Genomic DNA, 22,780 nt, shown 5'->3' with positions numbered 1-22,780 from the left:
GACAGATGTTATCTTGGGCCAGATCACTAGTGCCTTAGACATGGTCGATTTAAGGTTTTTTTTTTTTTAATTTAATTATAGTAAAATATACGTAACATAAAATTTGCCATCTTTGCCATTTTTAAGTGTATAGTTTAGTAGCGTTAAGCACATTGATACTGTTGCGTAACCGACCTCCAGAACTCTTTTTCTGTTGAAAACTGAAACTGTAGCCATTGAACAATAGTTCTCCATTCTGCCCTTCCCGACCCCTGGCACCCACCATTCTACTTCCTGTCTCTGAATTGGATTACTCTAGGTACCTTATATCAGGGGGGTCATACCATACTCTATTTGTCTTTCTGGGACTGGCTTATTTTACTAAGCGTAATGTCCTCAGGGTTTATCCATATTGTAGCATGTGTCAGAATTTCCTTTCTTTTTAAGTCTGAATAATATTCCATTGGCTGTATCTACCACGTTTTGGTTATCCATTCATCTGTGGACAGATACTTGGATCGCTTCCCCCTTCTTGGCTATTGCAAAGAATGCCAGCATGAACATATATGCATAGTGATAAAGTTCTTGAATGTTCCGCTTTCCACCCATGAGGTTAGGCTGGGCATGGTTTGGGTGGCACAGAGTGGAGGGGCTGGCCTAGCTGGATGCCCCTTCCCCGTGAGGGTAGGAGAGGCCAGGTGCATAGAATCCTCTGCCGCACTGATTGAGCCAGGAGCCCTAAGACTGGGCCTTTCAATCATCCTGGTACGGGTGGAGCTTTTCTCTGCATCTAAAATGGGAGCCATAAACCAGGCTGACTTACAGGCAGTACTTACTGGTCTGGGTGTTTATGGCCAGTGTTTTTTTCTGATTGGTTGATGTCTGTACTGTGCCTGTTGTTAAATATTCGAATATCATTCTGCTATAAACCAGCCACAGGACTTCTAACCTGGCTGTGTGTGAGTGTCTCCTACAGGGAGAGTAGGGGCTGCTGTTGAAAAGTTTACACTCTGGGCTTCCCACTAGCCAACCCAGTCAAGAGGGCCTGAGAATTTGCATTGTAAAGCTGTACAGTAGTTCCAATGCACGGTCTTAAACATGCATTGGAAGTTTGGGCTTCCCCAGAAATAGACCTTGTAATGAGGACTTAAGTGCAAGAAGCTTACTGGGGAGGAGGTTCCAGGAAACACAAGTAGGGAGTGAGGAAGTGAGACAGGAAGGGAAGCAAGCCGTAAAGATGTGTTATTGTCAACCAAGTTGCCAGTGTAGAACACGGACCTCTGAGTTATGCCCTTGAGAGGTGCTGGAGCTGGGCTGTTTACCTACCTTATCCACAGAGCTCTGAAAACCCCACCACAAAGGAAGAATTCCAAATTCTTGGAATTTTATCTAGAAAAGAAGACTAAGCAGCTTTTGTAAGTGAACTTTTAGGAGGGTTCTAACATGACGATGATAGCTAACATTTTTGAGCTCTAATCATGGTAGACAAGGTCATCCTTATCTATCATCTTCCACAATCACTCGGTGAGCTCTGCTACGGGGGCATCCATTCCCGGCACTTCCCGGCCGTGCTGTATTTAGGAGGAGCAGTCTCTGATGGCCAGAACCCCTCGGGTGAACACTCACAGGTGCTGGCAGTTAGCAGTCAGGCTGGTGTGTGTGGAAATGTGTGTGCTGAGGGATAGAGGGCAGGGTACCAATAGCATCTGTTGCGGAGACCCAGCCAGCTCCCATCTCTCTATCGTAAGAGAGCGTTCCAGCCCCTGTGAATAGCAGGGTATCCTCCTTACCACTGAAAAAACACCAGGTCTCATCCATTGCTGATGAGAATGTAAAATAATACAACCACCATGGAGAACACTTTGGCAGTTCCTCATTAATTTAAACATAGAATTACTATATGTTCCAGCAGTTGTGCTCCTAAGTATACATCCAAAATAATTAAAAACAGATGTTCGAACAAAAACTTGTATATAAATGTTCATAGCGGCATTATTCCCAATAGCCAACAGGTGGGAACAACACAAATAGCTGTGAACTGATCAATGAATGAACAAAATGTGTTACATTCACACAACGGAATATTATTCAGCTGTTAAAAAGGAGTGAAGTACTGATACATGCTGCAACATGGATGAACCATGAAAACATTTGGCTAAGTGAGAGAGATCAGACACAAAAGGCCAGATATTGTGTTATTTCATTCATATAAAATCTCTAGGATAGTCGAATCCATAGAAACAGAAAGTGGATTTGTGGTTGCCAGGGGTTGGGGAAGGGAGTCATGGGGAGTGACTGGTTCGTGGGCATGAGGTTTCCTTTGGAGATGATGAAAATCTTGTGGAATTAGTGGTGATGGTTGCACAGCATCATGAATGTACCAAATGCCACTGAATTGTGTACTTTAAATGGTTGAAGTGGTAAATTTCATGTGATGTGTGTTTTACCACAAATTTGTACAAAAGGAACTCCAGGTATTCTCCAGCCCTGAGATGCAAGGTATATTCTGTTTCTCAGGTGGGAAGCAAACCTGTGTTGCATGTGTTCCCCAGGGTCCCCCAGCCAGAGATGAGTCTCCTGCATGGCTATAACTAAGAGCACTGGGCTGGAGCTGAACCCCAGAGATTGGCCTCACTCTTGTAGGAATAGCACAACCAGAGGTTGCTGGAAACCTCCCCTAGTGGAGAAACAAGCCCTGCTTCCTGGAGAAGCCAGGGCTGGGCCCAGCTTCTGTAGAGAGGCAGAGCAGCACTGGGTGGGGGAGTATGTGCCCAGCTGGAAAATTGCGGGGCTTCTTGTCTTAAATATAATATTAAATCGGCACCTTTAATTAGTACACTTAGAAAAGGTCACTAGCAATTACCTGGGACACAAAGAAGGCATGAGCAGGCAAGAGCCCGTGAGGAAGCTGAAAAGGACCATTTTGAGCAGCACATAATTGAGGGGAAAATGGATAAAAGTCCAGGAAATTACAGGGTGGGTGACAGCAGCTGATGGCCCCATCCCTGTCCTGCCCAGCGCCCCACTTCTTGGGAGGACCTGAGCGTCAGACCTGAGAGAGCCATTTGGGATATTGAACCCAGTTGTGCAACCTTGGCTGGAAGGCCAGGATGGTCTTCCCCGAATCCCCTTGGCCAGCTGGGAGCTTGGCCCCAGATCCCCCACCTGGGCTGGGCCCTGAGGTACAGCAGGTGAGGACTGCGGTCCAGTGGACTGCAGGCTGCCGTGGACTCATTGTTGCACCTGGACAAGTAAGGCGCTTATGGGCCTCAGTTTCCCCATCTGGAATCTGCCCAAGCCTTTGGGAAGTAACTCAGTATTTCTCAAACTTTGCCACTAGAGAATATCTGAGAGCAATGGAAAGGAAGTGTATACTCCTAGAAGTCAGGGGAGGCTGGAAACTCATTTACGGCTTTAGGTTATATCTTTACAAATAACTTAAACATAAATAAATTAGGCCGAGCATGGTGACTCGCACGTATAATCCCAGCACTTTGATAGGCCAAGGTGGGCAGATCACTTGAGGTCAGGAGTTCAATATCAGGCTGGCCAACGTGGTGCAACCCCATCTCTACTAAAACTACAAAAAATTAGCTAGGCATGGTGGCAGATGCCTGTAATCCCAGCTACTGGGGAGGCTGAGGCAGAAGAATCACTTGGACCCGGGAGGTGGAGGTTGCAGTGAGCCGAGATCGTGCCACTTGCACTCCAGCCCGGGTAACAGAGCGAGACCTTGTCTCCAAAAAAAATTAATTAATTAATCAATCAAATGCTGCCCCCAGTGTCTTCCCATTTGTTTTAGTATAAAACACTTATTTGTCATCGGGCAATGCAAATGCTTTGGAAAGATGTGCTTGGTTTATCTGTGGCTTTCACATACTTCCTCTTACACTATCTAGAAAGAGCAATGAACTGGGAATCTGGGAGTTTGGAAACCTGGGTTTGAATCCTGCCTTTGTGGCTTACCATTGTACTTTGGACAACTTGTTAAATGCCTTCGGCTTTTCCAACTCTGAAATGGGAGGGTTGGGCTCTGAAGATGTTCCACGATTTTACTCCTCCATCTCACCTTCTCCCATCACCTTGGATGCTGCCATTTCCTGCTATGCTGTTCTGCTGCCTGACCTTGGAGAAGCTGCTTCACCTCTCTGAGCCTCAGCTTCCTAATCTGCAAAATGGGTAGAATAACAATTACCAAACAGACTTGCTGGGAGGATTTAATGAGAGAATCCACATGAATGGACCTTGTGTCTGGCATATCGTAAGAGCCCAGGGAATGCCCAATGTCTTCATTTTCCAAATCTTGGGCTACCTGTTAGGATCTCATAGATCATGTCCATGAAGTCCTGAATCTTGAATTTACATATTGAGTGTTGAGATGTTTGTGCTGTGGAAACAAATGTAGACTCTGAGCCCCAACTGCCTGGGATGTGGATTCCAGCTCTGCTATTTGCTGACCGTGAGGCCATGGCAATCACCTCATCACTTTTTGTTGCCTAATCCGTTAAATGGGGAGAATCGCATTATGGACTGAATTAGTGCGTGGAAATAGCTCAGCTTAGGCCTGGCTTATGATTTGGGCTCAAAAATGTTAGCTAGCGTCATCATGTTAGAATTGTTCTAGAAGTTCTTTTCTAGATAAAATTCCAAGAATTTGGAATCCTTTCTTTCTATCTAGCTTGATTTTCAGAGCTATCTGGTAAATGTGAGAGTCAGTATTTGGGGCAGGTGGTGTCTGTCTTGTTTTATAGGGGAAACTGAAACCTGGAAATAAGTGATTTGCCTAAGGTCATGGCTCCGATCTGCTCACCCCTTTGAGAATCAGATGAAGACTATAGACACTGTCTTCGGAAAATGACGCACTGTACACTCACAACATTTTGTGTACCGTTCCAGTGAGTTTAAGGACCTCCTGAAGCTAAGGAGACCAACCATCCCAGTTTGCCCGGGGCTTCCTGGTTTTAGCACATGTGCTGGGAAATGCTTCAGTCCTGGGCAAAGCAGGGCAGTTGGTGACCCTACCTGAAAGTTACACAGGGGAGCTGTGAGCCCCAGGAGAAATGCCCTTTTCTTCTTAGGGAGGGTATAGGCCAGGCATCCTGAAGCCTAGGCGCCCCCAGGCCAGGGCTTTGCTTCTGGTAAGGGATGACACCTGCCTCTCAATCCCCTTCTTGAGGATGGGAACTAGACCTTGTCACCTAGTTCTAGACTGGAGTTCCTTGAGGCTGAGCTACATCTTCTTAACCTCTGCATACTCCAGTGCTCATCATAAGGCCAGCACCTGGTCACTCTTGAATAAATGCCAAAAGATTTTGCAAAGTATTCTGAATTAGGAAAGGCACTTCCATTTGCAAAAGACAGAAGTCCAACTAAACTGACTGAGGCCAAAGAAAAGGTTGCAAGGGTGATTATTAGCTCATATAGCTGGAAAGTCCAGAGGGTGGAGCTAATATCAGGCACAGCTGGTGGCAGATCCTCAGAAAGCCATCAGGAATCTGTCTCTCCATACATCATCTACCTCTATTTTCCTCCTTGTGTGTTTCATTCTCAGGCTCTTCTTGTGTGGTGCCAAAGATGGCTGCCCACAGTGCCAATGAGCAACCCCTATGAAAGAGAGCTCCTCTCTCCCAGTAGTTCCAGCGAAAGTCCCAGGGCTGGCTTTGATTGGCTAGTTTGGGTCACATGCTCATCCCTGAACCAATCATCATGACCAGGGAAATGGCACGCTCTGATTGGCTAGCACTGACTTATGTGCTCATCTTGGAACATAGGCCTTGAAATATTGGGGGCCTGTCCTCATCTGAGACACTTGGAGAAGGAGGTCTTCAAATTAAAATCAGAGAAAGTGGGGCAGGCCGAAGTCACAACTGTGTTTTACACACCCAGAACATGGTGAGTGATGGTCCCCTGATACCATCATGACACACTGTGAAAAGTGGACCAGGGCAGAGGTGGGGTACCTGGGTCAGAGCCCACAGATGTGCTGGGGCCTTATGATGATCTGTGGCCTGCTGGAGGGTTGCTGAGCGGCCACTCCCTGCTGAGAGTTCAGCCACCTGGGCAAGGTAGGAAGGCATAAACCTGACCTCCCATATTTTCCCTCTGCTCTCTCTTTTGGCTACTCCAGGTTCTTCTGTGACCCAGTTGCTGGCCCGAGACATGGACAATGACCCCCTGGTGTTTGGTGTGTCTGGGGAGGAGGCCTCTCGCTTCTTTGCAGTGGAGCCTGACACCGGCGTGGTGTGGCTCCGGCAGCCACTGGACAGAGAGGTATGACTTGCCCATACCCCTGCCCCAGTTCTCTCCTGGGGACAGGAGGAGACTCTGGGGGAAGGATGGCCCACCATCTTTTGGGGTCTTCCTCTAAGACTCCATTCTGACGCCGAAGTGGCATCTTTCTGCCTGAATGGTATTCCTCTTCAAAGGCCAATGCTGGTGTCTGGACTTAGGGTTGGCATGGGTAGTTAGAGGTGTCTCCAAGCAAGCAGCTACATTGGAGAGGCAAGAAGAAGAGTGACCCTGGGTTCATCCCTTGTAGAATGGGGCTCCATGGAGGGTACAAGTCTACCCTACCCCGAGTCAATATTCCCCCAATATCCAGAGAAGCAGGAATTGACGACATGGTAGCCCTTAGCAAGTTAAGGTAAAGGTGTGAACACATCCCCAACCCTTACCCTCTTCTTGTGTTTGAGGAAGGAACCATAGAGGTGTGTAGTGACTTGCTCAGTGTCACACAGCATCTTAGAGGCAGAGCCACGACTAGCACCCAGGATGCTTGACTTCTGTCTTTTATTGCTCTCTTAAAGCAAGGATCCATATTCTGCACTGCTTCCCTAACCCAAAGGGCAATGCTAGTATTTTAGGGAAGCCTTTGGATGCCTGGTTCCAGGCAAGCTCCTAGGGCAATCCTGGAGCCCCTCCCGCCCCATTTAGGGCCCAGAACCCAGGACCCAGGACCTCAGCGCTGACTAACTGCCCCCCTCACTCTCTCACTTTTCTTTCAGACCAAGTCAGAGTTCACTGTGGAGTTCTCTGTCAGCGACCACCAGGGGGTGAGTGTCCCCTGGGACCCTAGAGGCATGTTCCTGGGGGTCACAGGATTTCTGGGCCCCTAGGGTGGAAGAGACCAGAGTCAGGTGGCAGTGCTAATTGCCTGCCTTTCTCTTGCCAGGTGATCACACGGAAGGTGAACATCCAGGTCGGGGATGTGAATGACAACGCACCCACATTTCACAATCAGCCCTACAGCGTCCGCATCCCTGAGGTAGGAGCCACCAGGGTCGCCCTTGGGGGTATCGAAGACCTGCTACTCCCCAGACCACCAGGGTGTAGGTGAAGAGTCAGGTGGGGAGAACAGCTCTGGCTCTTCTGCCCAGACCGCAGCCCAGGTGCCAATTCTGAGCAGGTTGGTGAACATGCTGGTACCCCGGGGGTCAGGGCCCAGCCTGGGGTTGGGAAGAGCAGTTGGGCCGGTAGGTTAGGAGCCTCATGCTGGAGGCTGAGCCCCACACCTCCAGCTGGAGTTAATGGTGGAACAAGAGTTGGGAGAAGCGGGTGTTGCACCCTCTTTCCTTCCACTCATATCCAAATATGGGCCTTGGGCAGGGTGGGTGGGCAGGCCTAACACCAGACCTTCCTGCTTTGGCCAGAATCAGGTCCCTCCAGGACTCAGGGAGCATACAGTTCTAGGAAGGGGCTTTCCCTAGCCCCACGCTCTCCACCATGGTCTCCCAGGCCCCTGTACTGTGTACTCTGAGTATGTTTGCATGAGTCCATGCGTGTAAAATCAAGCCATTGCTGGTAATTGAGAAGTACAAATTATTGCATTACAAACGGTTCGTTAATAAGCTGGCTGCCAGCTCCTGATGGCACCAGGGTTCCCACTGCTTACGGCCCCTTGCCTGGGTGGCTGATGGCAGTCTTATGGTCTGGCAGTTAGTGATTCAAAGACTCTGAAGCGGGAGGGTAAAGGGCTTCTTACTGGGTGTCCCTTGGGCCTGCCCTTGGGGTTTTGGGCTGGGGGGTGGCAGTGAAGGGTTGGGATGGGAACAGTAGGAGATAGAACCCTCTGGAAAGACAGGTTGGCACCATGTCATTTGAGTTCTAACCCCTTGATCCAATGAGTGATCAGGAAGTAAAAAGCCTTGAGAGAATATCATGGTCAGTTCATGGATGAGACTGGGCATGGGAGAGTGACTTGCCCGAGGTCACACAGCTTTAACTTCGAGCCTCCTGGCTTCCAGGGCAGGCTTAGCCTGCCTCAAGGGTGACGAGGTCTTGCTCATACACCCCACTCCCTGGCCTCTGTTACTGAGCTGTGAGCCAAGGGTCCTGTGCTGGCACCAGATGGAAGAGAGGACAGATGTGCAGGTGGGGATGCAGCAGAGGCGCCATGACCTTTACCTGCCTGGGGCGGGAGAGAACTGGGGAGCCCGCAGTCCTAAACATGGGAGCACAGTGCCCTGAGCTGTGGCCAGTGTGCCCAGGGACTGCAGCTTGGCTCCTGCTCTCTCTCATTTGGAAGTCTCCCTAATTTAATTAAGGGTCTCTACGTGCCAGCCTGCACTCTGGGCCTGGGCTCAGAAACCAAGGGCATGGCTCAGAGTTAATGAGCCTTGGACCCATTGCTCAGCTGCCATCCTGGCAGGCATGGCTGCCCTCTGTCTTCCCTCTCATGGGGCAGCAGGGAGCCGCACTGGCAAGGGGACGAGGGGTCACGTCCCTCCTCTCCTGGCCTTGGGCTGCGGGCCAGCCTTTTCCTCTCTCCTGCTTCAGGAGATGTGACTTCTAACACTCGGCCCTATTGGAATCCCCTGGGATTCTCCAAAGGCCTGTGCCTCCAAGGAGAGAGTCTCTTCAATCATTCATTCATTTATTTAACAAATATTTATTGAATGTCTGCTGTGGGCTTGGCTCTGAGCCAGGCTGTCATTGTGCAGAGACCTGGGAGGCCGCAGGAATGTGGAATGACAGGAGTTAGAACTAGAGGCAGGAGACCCTGGGTCCAGCCCCTGCTCTGTTCCCAGCTTGCTGGGTGTGTTTGGGCATGTTACTTCACCTCTCTGTGCCACGGCCCTCCTTATCTAATGAAAACAAAGGGCAGGTGGATACAGTGGCCTGCCTGATACCCATCTGACAAGGAGAGGGCAGGCTGAGAGGGGCCCGCTGCGAAGGACACACCGTCCTTGGAGGAAGGCCCATGTGGTTTACTTGCTCATGTGTAAACATCCCCGGTTGCTTTAGTGGCCTGATACTCGATGCCCTGCTTGGGGCTGCTCAGTGTGGCCAGTGGGGATGTGGTATCAGCTGGATGGAAGCCTGGCCACTCCTGATCTGAGGCATCTTGGCATTGACCACCCCTGAACTCGTGTGGTCACCTGAGCTGGAACCTAGCTGCCTGGCTCTGACCGCAGCTGGAGTACCAGCCCAGAGTCTGCTGGCCCCTGGCCCGGAAATGAGCCCAAGGTTTCCTGGTTGCATTCAGGTCACCCTGGAAACCCCAGGCCCCTGCTCTTTAGGGTGTGATTCAGCAGCAAAGGACCCTGCAAATGTGAACAGGGTGAGGATGCAAGCCAGAGAAATGGGGTGGGGGAGCACTGCAGACCCTGTTAGGCGTGAATGCCAGGGTCTGCCAGGGTGATCAGAGAAATCTCAGCAGGCTTCCTGGAGGAGGTGGGTTTCCAGCAGAGTCTGGCTGAGGTAAGCAGTGGTTGCTCTTGTGCTGTTTTGTGGGAAGAGAGAAACTGGAGTTAGGACACCTGGGTTCTAGTCTGCTGGCTTCAGGCCCTACAGCTTTCAAACTAGGGAGTTGAACCCAGCCCCTTCCAGGGCTGACATCACATGATGAGAGGACAAAACCCAGCAGGAGAAGCTCCTTCCCATCCTTCAGCACCTTATCGTTCTTTGCAGGATGGCGGAGAAGCTGTGGTCGCCACCTCCATCCATTCAATTCCTCTCTTGGCCATCTCAGCCATCTAGGGCCCTAATAATGATGGAGACTATTGTTGCAGAACCCAGGGATTGGCACAGGGAGAAAGTTACAAGGTGGCAAATCCAGGTCTATCTAAGGAAGAGCTTCCTAATAATAAGACTGCCCACACACACCCATGCACACACAGTCTGTGCCCCTGCCTTGCTGAGAATGTGCTGAGCTCCCCATCCCTGGAGTTATGCAAGCAGAAGTAGGAGGACCACTTCCCTCCAGCCGTCTAGCACTGCGTGTTGGGGAAGTGATGAATCAGAGGGTCCCAAACATGCCCCAGCAGAATTTCCCAGGGTACTGGTTAGGAAGCATATTCCCGACCCCCGCAGTTGTGAATCAGTAGGCTGGGGAGAGATAGCCCAGGAAGCTGCATTTTTAACAAATTCCTCTGGTAATGTTGAGAACAGCCAGGTCTGGGGAGCCTTGGAGGATCCCACTAGAGGTTTTCTGAGAGGTGCTGAGGGCAGCCCATCTTGGATGTGAACTTTTAACCCCTCCATGGCTGCCTGGAGACGTGGCCCACCTGGACCCAAGTCCTCAAGCCAGGAACAGCAGGGAATGGGAGGCAGTTCAAGACCAGGCATTGCCCCGCTGCCTGCCTCTCCTGGGCCCCCACTCCCTCTGAAAGCTTCTGCCGGGTCCAGCCCCCAGCTCAGGAGAAGCCGGGCAGGTGTGTGTTTGGGTTTGTTTGTTCTGGTTCCCCTCCTGCCCACCCCACTCCCCTCACTAAGCTGTTCTCCATGTAATTATCCATTTTATCAGGGTGAAAGGCCCGGCAATTCACTTGTCGAAGTCCTAACGAGGCAGCGTAGATGCTTTCAAGTCCGTAAAGAAAAGGGAAATCCTGCTAGAATTGGCAACTTAATTCACCAAGCCAGCCTCGACAGACCTCATTAAGTCCCCGTGTATTCATTTCAAGCTAATGGCTGTCATGCTGACTGCTGTTTGATTTGCTGTAATAGACTTTTATGGCGTTCCAATTTGCTCAAACGTGTTTGCCTGTGTCTGTGCCCAGCGGTGCTGCTCCAGTACCTCCGTTAGGGGCGCGTGCCTGCCTCACTGACCTTCAGCACTGCCCCCTCCCTGATCCTCCCAGGGCCACCCCCTCAGCCCTCCAGTGTGCCCCAGGGAGGTGACCCTGGTGCTGGGGTGTTTAGGCAGGAAGATGGATGTGAGGTTAGAAGTCAGGTGGTGCCAGGTGGCTCACTGGGTCAGGGAATCTGGAAGACCTGCTGGAGTCTCAGAGATGGCTGTGTCCTTGAAGTTCTGACAAGTTCAGCCTCCTTAGCTGGGCAGACTAGGCCTTTATCCATCTAGCATCAACTTACCTTTCCCAACTTATTTTTCAGTGTTCTGCTATTCCTTCATATGAACTCTCCTGTCAGCCATAGAGTCAATTTAATGGCAATGGATACATATCTGTTTCTCTCTCTCTCTCTCTAACACACACACACACACACACACACACACACACACACATTGTACTTTTCTAACTAGTACTGGAGTTCAGCCTAACTCACCTCTGCCTGTCCTTCAAAGCCCACATCTCACCTACCATGCTCGGATCTGACCTTTTTTTTTTTTTTTTTTTTTTTTAATGAACACAACAAACATTTGTTGAATAGCTACAGGATCAGGGATTCTGAGCTGACTTGGGCATGCAGGGTTGGAAAAAGATGCTACCATTTGCCAGCCGTGTGACTTTAGACAACTGACTTAACCTCTCTGGATTTCAGCTTTCTTATCTGTAAGATGAGCAACAATATCTGTCTTGCAGGATTGCTATGAGAGAATGTAGCTAGGAAAAGTCCTTAGCACAGCCTGTGGCTCATGGTATATTCAATAAAAGGCTGGTGATTAAGACCAAGGTCTTTGTCCTTGGTGAAGGCAATTTTACTAAGAGAAAGACAAGTAAGTGAATGTCTAACTACATCTAAATGTATTAAATGCCACGGTAGCTTTGTATGTGCATAGTGTATTGCGAACAGTGTGGTCTGTACATGGGGGCTATTTGTTTGGGGCCTTAGAGGCTGAGTAGGAGTTCGTTAGAGAAAGAGACTATGGTGTCTATGAATATCATTCACTTTCTGGGATCCTATAGCTTATTTTCATATATTGGAATTTCCCAGAGGAAAGTCAACTCTGATTCGTCATTAGAGACACTGCTGAGGAGGGACAGTGGCTAGGTGGGTGTGTGTCCTTTGCAGGTCTCCACTGTTACCTCACGGAAATAAAGCCAGGCTGGAAGTGAGCCTCTGGGTCCCTGCCCAGGTCTCTGTGACAGGTGCTGCACAGATCCTTGTCCGATGGCCTCAGGTGACCAGCTTGAGGCAGGGATGAGGCTACTATGGGGAAGGGCTGGAGCTGGGGTGAGATCTTGGGAGCCTGAGAGATGGAGGGTCCTCACCTGAGCCTCAGTGCTGGCTGGGATCAGGGTCAGAGCCAAAGCCATGCCTCCTGGCCCTGGGCCCCACTAACCTGAACCACCTCTCCATGTCCCTTAACAAGGATGAAAGCTGCTCATTCCCTGTACCTCCTTACTAGAGATGGGAAGGCATAGAGAAGGGTATCCCTGGATGCCATTTGTCAATGAGATCAAATACATAATTTATTTCTCTGGTGACAGTAATAATAAATTTATTGTTATTGTTGGTTTCCTGTGTGCCCAACACTGTTTTCTGCATGGAATCTCAGGGAGCCCTCACAACCACCTCCAGGGGCAGCCACTCCTGTCATTCCCAGCCTACTGAGACAGACACTGAAGTAGGACAGTTACATGGCATGCCCAAAGCTAGTCAAGGGATAGAGCCAGGATTAGGAGGCAGGCCTGGGGTGGCACAACTTTTTGACAAGTAGTTTCACTTCTACCTGCAAAGTAGAAATAATTATACCTGCCTTGCAAACATCATAGTGAGGATTAAAGTAAATGAGATCACTCACGTAGAGTGCTCAGCCCAGGCCCAGGGTAAGTGCGTGCTCAGGAAATGGTTGTGGCTGTTGTTTGTATGTCCATCTCTCCCACCAGATTAAGCAAAGACTGAGCTTGGTCATCTGTGCATCCTCAGCACCCTGCCCTGGGCCTGGCATATGGACCGTGCTCGGTGTCTTTTGAGTGAATGGAATTCACAAATGCAGACAGCCAGGCGGCAACCTCTGCCTCTTGGGTGGTGTGAGGACAAAAGGAGCATTTACATGAAGTGCTTTGCCTTGGCCAGCTGGCCTACCAAGGTGAGGGCTTCCTTATTGTGCATGGGCCAGGGCTGGGTGAAGAGTGGTGAGGCCTGGCACTGAGCTGGCAAGGGCACTTTCACATGTGCCCTGCACCCCACTTTCCTCCCAGGCACTGAAAGCATCCTTGCTCTCTGCTGGTGCCCAGTAGTTCCTGGATCTCAGCCCTGTCATCCTGTGTGCTTTGGCATGTGAGGAGCCCTGGAGTGGTGGCCAGACAGGGCCCAGAGCGTGCAGAGTTGGATTTGGTCCAAGAGGCCAACCTATTAGCACCCACCGCAGCCAGCAGCAGTGCCCCAGCTACCTTCCCGCATGGCGTGCCTGTCAGATGCTGAATGATTTATAAACTGCATCCTCAGGTTGCAGTAAGAGGCTGGCGGGGGAGGTTCGAGGGGGCTCCCGCTGGCTTGTGCCTGCCGTAGCCCCCGAGGTGACAGCTCCACTCATGAGCGTGTCATCTCCCACGCTAGGAGAGGCAGCCCCTCGACAGGCCGTATTAATTTATACCTTGGGGCCACGGGCCTTGGCGGCCCCTCTGCATCTATAACCATGCACCTATTGATCTGGGAGAGGGAGACCAATAAATCATCGCAGGGGCTCTGGACTCCTGCAGGCCACAGTCAGAGTGGGTTTTTCTGGCTGAGCGGCAGCCCCAGACGATGTCTCTATGGCCCTCGGCGACCACCCTGGGTGCCTGCCCCTTCCCTGGTCTGTCCCCTCTGTCAGCACAGTGACCCATGCCTGGAGCCCTGCTCTCTCACAGCAGACAGATGCCATCGCCTGCAGCAGCCGGGACAGCAAGCTCTGGGCTTGTAGTGCTGAATCGACATATGCTTGTGGGCAGAGCAGCAGGGCTTCCTACACAGTCCTGAGGGGGGTGTGTGTGTGTGTGTGTGTGTGTGTGTGTATGTTTGTGTTCTTATTTAAATAATATCATCTTCTGTATCTCCCAGTGTTTTCATTATCTTTCATTTGTCCTCATGACAACTCTGTAAGTTAGGGGGGAGTTATTCTTTCCATTTTATAGATGAGAGAAACTGAGGCCAAGACCAATTCACTGACTTCTCCAAGTTCCCCAGAATCAGATAGGCCTGCAGCATCTTCCATCCTGTGTCCTGCCTCCCAGAGGGTCTTTTGAACTCATTCTCACTTTCCAGCATCTTTGCATGTATTGTTTTGCAATTTGCAATGGCCCGCTTTTGATTTGCCATAAGTTGCAGGGGTCAGGCCCTGATCCATCCCTGGCTGGGGGAAGCGACAGGGAACTCTGGGCCTCTTGCCTAGGCTCAGGGGGTCCAGTGGAGAAACTGCACTCAGAGCCCACTGCTGGCTCTGTGCAGTGAGGACCATCCCTGCTGGGCATCACCTTGTAGCTCAGGACCCAGCCACGGTCATAGTGACACCCCTTTCTTGTGGCCTGCAGTGTTAGTGTGCCTCAGAGCCACCTCCGTGATTTCAGTCATCAACTGTGCATGCAGCATTGTTTGTGAGAAGCAGGGGATGACCCCCTTCCCCTGCCCACACACACACAGGCTAAATGCCAGCCTGCTCCCCTTGCCTGCAAGGAAGATTCAACATTTTCTGCCACCTCCTTCTGGTTCTTAGGTGCCAAGGAGAGAGTCAGTGGAGTCCCACAAAACCAGGGCCCCGAGCTCAGCCCAGCCACACACTTGGAGGCTGCTTGCTTCCTCCTCCACACAGTGGGGTGAAGCCAAGGACCCCTGGTCCCTCATGTCCCCTGTAACACCACCTGCTTCCATGCCCGTTGGGGGCGTGGTCAAGGCTGTGGGCGTCTTCCACCACCCTCAGCACTAGGAAAGAGGACCGCACGGGAGCAGGAGATAGAGGCAGCCCAGCTGTAATTAAAATTATTATTTTGTTTTAATGGTAATAATGTTCTTCATTACATCGGTTTCCTCGCCGATTCTAGCTGGGAGTCTTTGGGGGCCCATATAATTCTATTGCAGTGATGCGGGACCCTCTGCCATGAATACGAAGCAGGCGGACTGTGTGGAGCCCAGCTCTCAAGCATTAGGGATTCTATTGCACGCACCGGGACACCTTTTATTGTGCCCCCCGCCCTTTAAATAAAGAACCTCTAAATGGAAGGAGATGATAGCTGCCTGCTAGTTCTGCTGCAGTGCTGGGCTGTCAGCCTCGCACACCAAGTCCGTCTGCCGTCTTTCAGCTCCTTTCTTTTAAATGGTCTCATTGCCCCCGTGGTAGGGCCTGTTGGAGGGAGGGTACAGGGTCTTCTGCCTGTATGCCTTTTCCTCCAGGCAGTGGGGCACCCAAGTGGGGGGCAGACTTAGGAAACCAAGGGTCTAGAAAGGCCCCACCTACAGTCAAGGGCAGCTTTGTATCGTGAGAACCTGTGTTCATCTGTGACATGGGGACCAGACTTCTCCTGCATTGTGATGGGGCTGTGCACGTGTGAGCTCTAACTGTACACTGGGAGGCCATAAGCAACGTGTTAGCCTCTCTGAGCCTCAGTTTTTTCATCTGTAAAATAGGGATACACTGAGTTGTAAAAGTTTAATGAGAGCACGTGTATGAAGCACTGCACACATAGGTTGTACTTGGTAATTGATGGGTATTACCTTTTTCTCTTTTTTTTTTTTTTTTTTTTTTTGAGAAAGGGTCTCACTCTGTCACCCAGGCTGGAGTGCAGTGGCATGGCACGATCACAGCTCACTGCAGCCTCAACCTCCTGGGTTCAAGTGATCCTCCCACATCAGCCTCCTGAGTAGCTATGACTACAGGCACGTACCAACATGCCTAGCTAATTTTTGTATTTTTTTGTAGAGACAGGGTATCACCATGCTGCCCAGGCTGGCCTCAAACTCCTGGATCCAGGTAGCCTGCCTGCTGCAGCTTCCTAAAGTGCTGGGATCACGGGCATGGGCCCTCTCTCCTGGCCTTAAGAGTATTACCATTGTTATGAAAAGCTCTGAGAACTTCAGGAAAGTTGCCTGAAAGCCGGAGGAGCTCGACAGATGGACTCATCCCCGTAGACTGATTGGCTGAAGTCAGGGCATTGGTGGTCAGGAAACTGACATTCCAGTGGCAGTCAGGAAATGTGTGGGAAACATAAAGACATGGCAAGGGAAAAAAAGAAAGAGTCATCAAGAAACAGCTGATAATAGGCCTAGAGTGTTCCATGTAGACTCTGTGAAAACAGCACAGGGTGACCCTGGAGGTGACTTAATCTGGCCGCACACTCTGTGGGCAAGCAACACACTGAGTAAGGGTGAAGGATCTGCCCAGGGTCACCCCGCAATTAGTGGCAAAGCACAGGCCATCAAAGGTGGCTGGGGAAGATTCTCAGGAACTGGCTTCCAGAACCTATGAAACAGAGCCCAGCCCTGGGCCAGAGGCACAGCACTGTTTTCCCAAGTAAGGCCTGAGTGTCCAGAGCAGGGCTGGGATGAGGGTGCTCCCCTCTGGGCAGCTCTCCAAACTCCATGAGCAGTGGGCCTGGACTGCCTTCTTGATGCAGGTCACAGGTGTCCACAGGTATCTGATCGGCCACCAGCATGCTGCTATTGTTCTTCCTGTTTCTGGGGGCTCTAGGGTTTTTATTTTGGTCCCTTCACTTATCCTAACAAGTTCAAGTATTGTCCGAACAGCCTGAGGACAGGCCTGGCAGCCCCTGTGACATGGAGGCCCACCACACAATAGGCTTGTTTTGATGTGTGTGCAGGCTGCCTTGACTCACCTTGTTTTCTAAACCAGGAGGGGGAAAATGAGAGAGTGCAAGCTTTGAGTTGATGGAATTATTATAATTTCTCTGATTCCTTAGCAGCCTTTAATTACTTAGCAACTTTGTGGTGTTGGCTGGAAGCTGTGAGGGCTGGGCTCTCCCTCTTTATAATAACCTTAAGTGGAAGCCGCCTGTCCATCTATTAAAAAGCCTGCTCTTCTCTCCAGATGAGATAATGCCACCGAGAGATGTCACCCAGGGCGTAATCACTAGATACAATGTAAGCATCCCTACTCACTGTCTTCATCATTGATCAGCCAGCCCACCTCCCAGGCACAGGGCACTGCCAGCCCCAGAGAGCCCAATGCCCACTCACGTCCTTGCCACAGAGGGTCGTGGGCTCAGGCTGGTCCCCTCTCCCAATCCTGCTCCCGAGAGAGGGAAATGGTGTGGGAGGCCTTTTCCCACTGACCCCTTCTGATCCCTGCACCTCCCAGTCTGAGCCCACGCCTCCCACCGTTGCTGACACAAACCCTGCATTTCAGAAATCCATCCCATCCGTGTGAGGCTTTGAGCCCCTGGTGTTCCTGTCATTGCTATCCTCAATACCAAGTGATCACTTTCCTGCCACCTAGCCTTTGTTCCTGCTGCCCCCTCCCATGAAATGCTGCCATCCAAGCCCACAGCACCATCTTCCTTCCCGCCATGAGCCAAGCCCGACACTTACTTCCTCAGAACCATCCCGTGGGAGAGGTGGGGAGGTTGGTCCTTTATCCCCGTTTTACAGAAAAGCAAGCCAAGTGCTAGAGATGTCAGAGCACATATCCCCTTCAGAAGTCGCTGCTGAGCGCCGGCCCCGGGCTCTTCACTTAGTCCTCTGTTCTCTGGATTTGGAGGCCCAAGTCTCTGCTCCTTATACCCACCCATCTGAGCTTCTAAACTCCCCTCCCAGGTGGGCCCTCTGCTTCTTGACCTTGGCCCAGCCTTTCCTTCCTGGGGTGGCCCCTGGCCCCCCACCTGCAGACAGCAGAGGTCATCTGCCTGTGCACAGTAAGACAGGTGCAGCTCAGCCGGGAGTCTTGGGCGAGTCACCTCACTTCCAGGGCTCGGCCGCTCCTCTGGAAATGGGACTGCTCGACCTGGGCCTGTCCACTCCATGCTGTCTGGAGCCTCATGCCAGTGGCATGAATTAATTCCTGGAGTATTTTTTCTGGCAGTTCCCCACAAGCTTACACAGGTTTTGTTTTGTCTTATTTTTTGAGGAAATGTATTACTTAAGCTTACATATGGAGAAGGGAGCACTCATAAATATTCAGCTTTATGAGTGATTACAAAGTGAATGCATTTGTGTAACTGCACCCGGATGGAGAAGCAGAGCCTCGCCAGCATCTAGAGATCCCACTGTGCCTCTCCCTGTCCCTCTCCCTTCCCCTAAAGGTAGCCACTGTCCTGGCTTCTAACCCCGTGGCTTGCTTTTGCCCATTGTCGTTTTATTATATCCATTCCAGTGGGTTTCTGTTATCGTGTAGGCCCCTGGGAACAGGCAGCCAGCTTCCTCTTGGGAGCCACTCCCCACACTGGTTAGGAGTACTGTGTTAGGAGTACCACAGGCGAGTTTGAATCCTCTTACCACTTACATCTGTGTGTCACTGGGAAGCTTACTGTCTCTGATCAAATGCGTGTGGTGCTGACACAAGGTCACCACTGTGCAGGTGACATGGGACAGTCCGCCTATACATTGCACGCACCGGGGGAGCTAACCCCTGTGGTCATTACCTTGAGACACTCTCTCCCTCATCCAGGGTCATCTTTCAGGTGGATATGGAACTGCCTAGGCGCTGGGATAAGAGGCTGGATGGGTGAAGGGGAATCCCAGGGGGGTGAATGGGATGGGGGAAAGTTGGATTGAGAGGAAGGAGAAGAGAAAAAAGGAGAGGGGTCTTTTCCCCTCATACTGTCTCCTTCCATCCTCAGTGTAGTCCTTCCAGTTGGTAAGAAAGGTGTGATTGTCTCCATGTTAGAGCTGGGGAAAAACACCCAGAGAGGTTAAGTGACTTGTCCAAGATCACACAGCTTGTCTCAGAGCTTATTGCTCTTGTCTGCCCTCCAAAGCAAGCCCAGATGCATTTAACCCCCAGAGTAGCCACTCAGGGTTTGGGGTTTACTGCCCAACTGCTGCCTTTAGAGGAGCCGGCCCTGAGACGAGAAGGTGGAAGCAGGGAGGGTGTTTGGTTAAGGGAGGGATTCATCCGAGATGACCTTTATTGTGTTCCAGCACCTTCAGCCTCCCACAAAGCTGCTGTTCATATCAGCAACCCAATCTCAGTCCTGCATGGGAAAACACAAAAATCTTTAAAGGCTTCTTAGCGGCTTGAACTGATTGTTTTTTTCCTTTCCTGGTCAAGGCTGGGGCAGGGCCAGGGCAATGGGAGAAGAATAATAAATTCTTCTAAAGCATTGTCTTTCTCCTCACCTCCCCCAAACCATCAGATCCCTCAAACTCGGGGACTACCAAACCTTAGAAAAAATATTCCGCCCAACACAGCCCAAAAGATGGAGATGGAGGGAAATGCAATAGCAGCTATTGGGGCGGAAAGCTCTAAATGGTGTGGAAGTAATGCCTAAAGTGTGCTGGCGATTACAGACATTTCCACGGAGCCACACTCGGGAGGCACGGGTCGGCGTCAGCAGCCGGGGGGAAATAAATAAATAAGTGAGCAAGCCTCGGAGATCCCGTTTAACCGTTGCCGTGCAGAAGGGAGGGATGGGGCAGGTCACTGGTGAGGGGCAGGAGGAGGGTAGAGAGGCTCATTCATGTATTCTCCATCCATCCATCTATTCATTCAAATGTATTGAGTCCCTGGGATGTGCCAGGGATGTTGCAGAAACCTTTCTGTGGTGCTCTGAGGCTGACAACCAGAAGCCCAGCCGCAGGGTCTCATCCCGGCCCCCTTTCCAGCCTCCCCTTAAACATTGCTTCCCCTGCTCTTCTGTATTCCTGCACCTCCACCTTCTTGGTGGTCCCCAAGGGCACGATGCCACAGGGCCTTTGCATGGCCTTTCCACCTCCCTGGAACACATCACCCTCCCCATTTTTCATGAACTCCCAACTTCCCCTGGGATCTTCCATTCCTGATTCATCCCTCCTCCCAATGCAGAAAGATTCTTCTGTTCTTGGGCTTTCAGAGCACCAGAGCTCCTATAGCTTTGACCTTGGGGTGGAATTACTCATTATGTGCAGGACTATTTGATCACTATTAGCTTCTCACAGGTGACTGTGAGCTCTGTGAAAGCAGGGGCAGGGACATGTGGCTTTCCACCATGGATGGACCCTCAGGGCCCGGCACCCAGTGGGGACTCAGTGGATTTGTTGCATGATGCAGTCCCTGCCCTCAGGGAGCTTCCTCTTCCTCCTCTGTAGTCCATATCCTTTAAGAGAGAAATTCCATGAACCAGCTCTCGATGTGCTCTCTTCCAAGACCCATGCTGAAGGTAGCTCAGAAGTGCAGTCCGAGCTCCCTGCCAGGCCGTGGGAGAAGGGCCGAGTCTGGCCTCATCAGAGTCAAAGGCAGCTGGTGGCAAAAGGAGGATACCTCACTCAGGGCTACTGGAGGAAATCGTGTCATCTAATGGGGCTGGAGCATGGTAGGCAGAGTAACACCCCCTTGCCCACCAAAGAGGGCCATGTCCAAATTCCTGGAACCTGTGACTGTGCGACCTCACATGGAAAAGGGGATTTTGCGGTTAAAGGCCTAGAGATGGCTTATCTCTGTGGGGCCCCTGTAATCACCATGGTACTTCTAAGAAGGAGATAGGAGAGTCAGAGGAGAAGACATGACAGTGGATGCAGAGCTGAGTAGGGGGATCTGAGGCTGTTATGTTGCTGGCTTTAAGGATGGAGGAAGAGGACAGGAGCCAAAGAATGTGAGTGTCCTCTAGAAGCTCAAGAAGGGAAGGAAACAGATTTCCCTTAGAGCCTCCAGAAGGAATGCAGCCTGTGACACCTGGATTTTATTTTCTTTTACTCTTTACTTATTTACTTTTTGAGACAGTCTTACTTTGTCACCCAGGCTCTAGTGCAGTCTCAGCTCACTGCAACCTCTGCCTCCCGGGTTCAAGTGATTCTGCTGCCTCAGGCTCCTGAGTAGCTGGGATTACAGGCGTGCACCACCATACCCAGCTAATTTTTGGATTTTTAGTAGAGACTGTGTTTCACCATGTTGGCCAGGCGGCCTTGAACTCCTGATCTCAAGTGATCTGCCCACCTCGGCCTCCCAAAGTGCTGGGATTACAGGCGTGAGCCACTGTGCCCGGCCGACACCTGGATTTTAGCCCCCTGAGGCCCGTGTTGGACTTCTGACCTTCAGAACTATAAGGTGATAAATCTGTGTTGTTTTAAGCCACTAAGTGTGGAGTAACTTGTTACAGCAGCCACAGGAAACTGATGCAGAGTGCTTTGGAGGCAGGGCAGTGGGGCATGCATTCTAAAGTGCACCCCTGCAGCACCCCCAGGCTCTGCCTCCCTTGCTTCTCTGCGGCCCTTCAGGCAGGAGGATGGAAGCAGGTTGTCTGCACAACAGTGGGAGGTTGGTGGTTGTTGGGAACAGTCCACCAGGGCCAGCCGTGGGCAGAGCATCCAGGACTGGGGAGGGCAGCTGCCTGGGAAGGGGCCCCATGGAAGCCAGGAGGGGTGGAGTGGGAGAGTCCAGGAGCCCAGAGCTGCTAGCTGCAGGCAGGAACCCATGCCGTAGGTGTGGAGAGAGGGAGAGCTGGCAGGTACCGGGTGCTGGGTGTGCTACATCCAGCAAGTGGCCACCACGCTGCTGGGACACCACAGAGGAGGCTTCCGCAGGGGCCTGAGCATCCGTGACCCTCCTGGGAAACCTGGCTTCTTGGCAGCAGCCCAGAAACCAGAGAAAGAGGAGTCCCTGCTTGGTTTGCTACAGCAGAGTGGCAGAAGCATGCTGGACTGTTGCTTCCATGTGCCGACCCCGCCCTCATTCATTCATTCATCTACTCATTCACCAAACATTGCCTGAGGGCCTGCTGGGTGCCAAGCCCATGCTTGATGCTGGGGACACAAGAGGAATGAGACCTGGTCCCTGGCCTCCAGCAGATCCTGGCTGAAAGCCTTCACCCACAACAACAGGATGCAAGACCCAGTGCTTGAGGACCCAGACGGCCACCAGCAAAAGCTCGGCCCTCCGCATCGCTGAGGGGTGGAGCAGGGGGTTCACCCATCCTAGGTTTGGTGCTACAAGAAAGCCGGGCCCTGCCCTGGTTCCCAGGTCCCTGGTCCTCCTGTGGCATGTATCAAGCACATCTTCCTCCAGGCGGTAGAATTGGGTCAGATGAGCTTCAGATGAGCCTGGCAAAGTGGCTGTCGCTGTCCTGTCCCACCCCCGCATTTGCCCCCACTGCAGCATCCGGCGCTCCCCTGCTGCTCCGCACATGGGCCCGGGAGGCAGGAAGCAGGGACTGCCTGGGTCCGAGGTGAGAAGAGGGGCCTCCCCTGTTTCTGAGCTCTCTGCCTGCTTCTGTATTTCTGAGGTGGGTGGAGGCCTCAAAAGATGCAAAAGGGCTGCCTGAAGTTAGGGGCATGAAGGAGAAGGGGCAGGGCACAGGCCCAGCATGGGCTCAGATAGACGGTTCCCTGCACTGTCCTCCTTCTCCAGTTTCTGCTTATACCGCGTGTCTGACACCCGGGACCTCTTAGTCGCAAGCTCCAGGATTCACAAATGATAAAAAAATGGGTCTGTATCTTATCATTTCCTTGAACCTCTAAAGCCCAGTGGTACTGGACGGAGGGGAAACGCTGAACAGCAATAATAATAACGATCATGGAGATCGCATGCATCATTCAGGTGCTTTTTATAACCAATCTGTGG

At 51.5% G+C, this 22,780-nt stretch overlaps 1 protein-coding gene and 1 long non-coding RNA gene across 7 annotated transcripts in view; one reads left to right on the top strand and one right to left on the bottom strand.

Moving 5' to 3' along the window:
- The window catches only part of CDH23 (cadherin related 23), a 419,472-nt gene that overhangs the window by 108,202 nt on the left and 288,490 nt on the right, over nt 1-22,780 (top strand). For all 6 annotated transcript variants that reach the window (XM_025397731.1, XM_025397736.1, XM_025397735.1 and 3 more), the window contains 3 exons: nt 6,107-6,249; nt 6,984-7,031; nt 7,151-7,243. In XM_025397731.1, coding sequence (XP_025253516.1) covers nt 6,107-6,249; nt 6,984-7,031; nt 7,151-7,243 — 284 coding nt within the window. The remainder of the gene's footprint in view (nt 1-6,106; nt 6,250-6,983; nt 7,032-7,150; nt 7,244-22,780) is intronic.
- On the bottom strand, nt 4,181-7,952 carry LOC112632082. Its single transcript, XR_003121253.1, has 3 exons — nt 7,810-7,952; nt 5,940-6,035; nt 4,181-4,366 (listed from the first exon to the last, which is right to left on the bottom strand). It is a non-coding gene; the product is annotated as an uncharacterized LOC112632082 (long non-coding RNA).

The sequence above is a fragment of the Theropithecus gelada genome, chromosome 9 (assembly GCF_003255815.1).
Source record: "Theropithecus gelada isolate Dixy chromosome 9, Tgel_1.0, whole genome shotgun sequence".
In the NCBI taxonomy this organism is placed as follows: Eukaryota; Metazoa; Chordata; class Mammalia; order Primates; family Cercopithecidae; genus Theropithecus; species Theropithecus gelada.
This window is presented reverse-complemented; position numbering and strand designations above follow the sequence as displayed.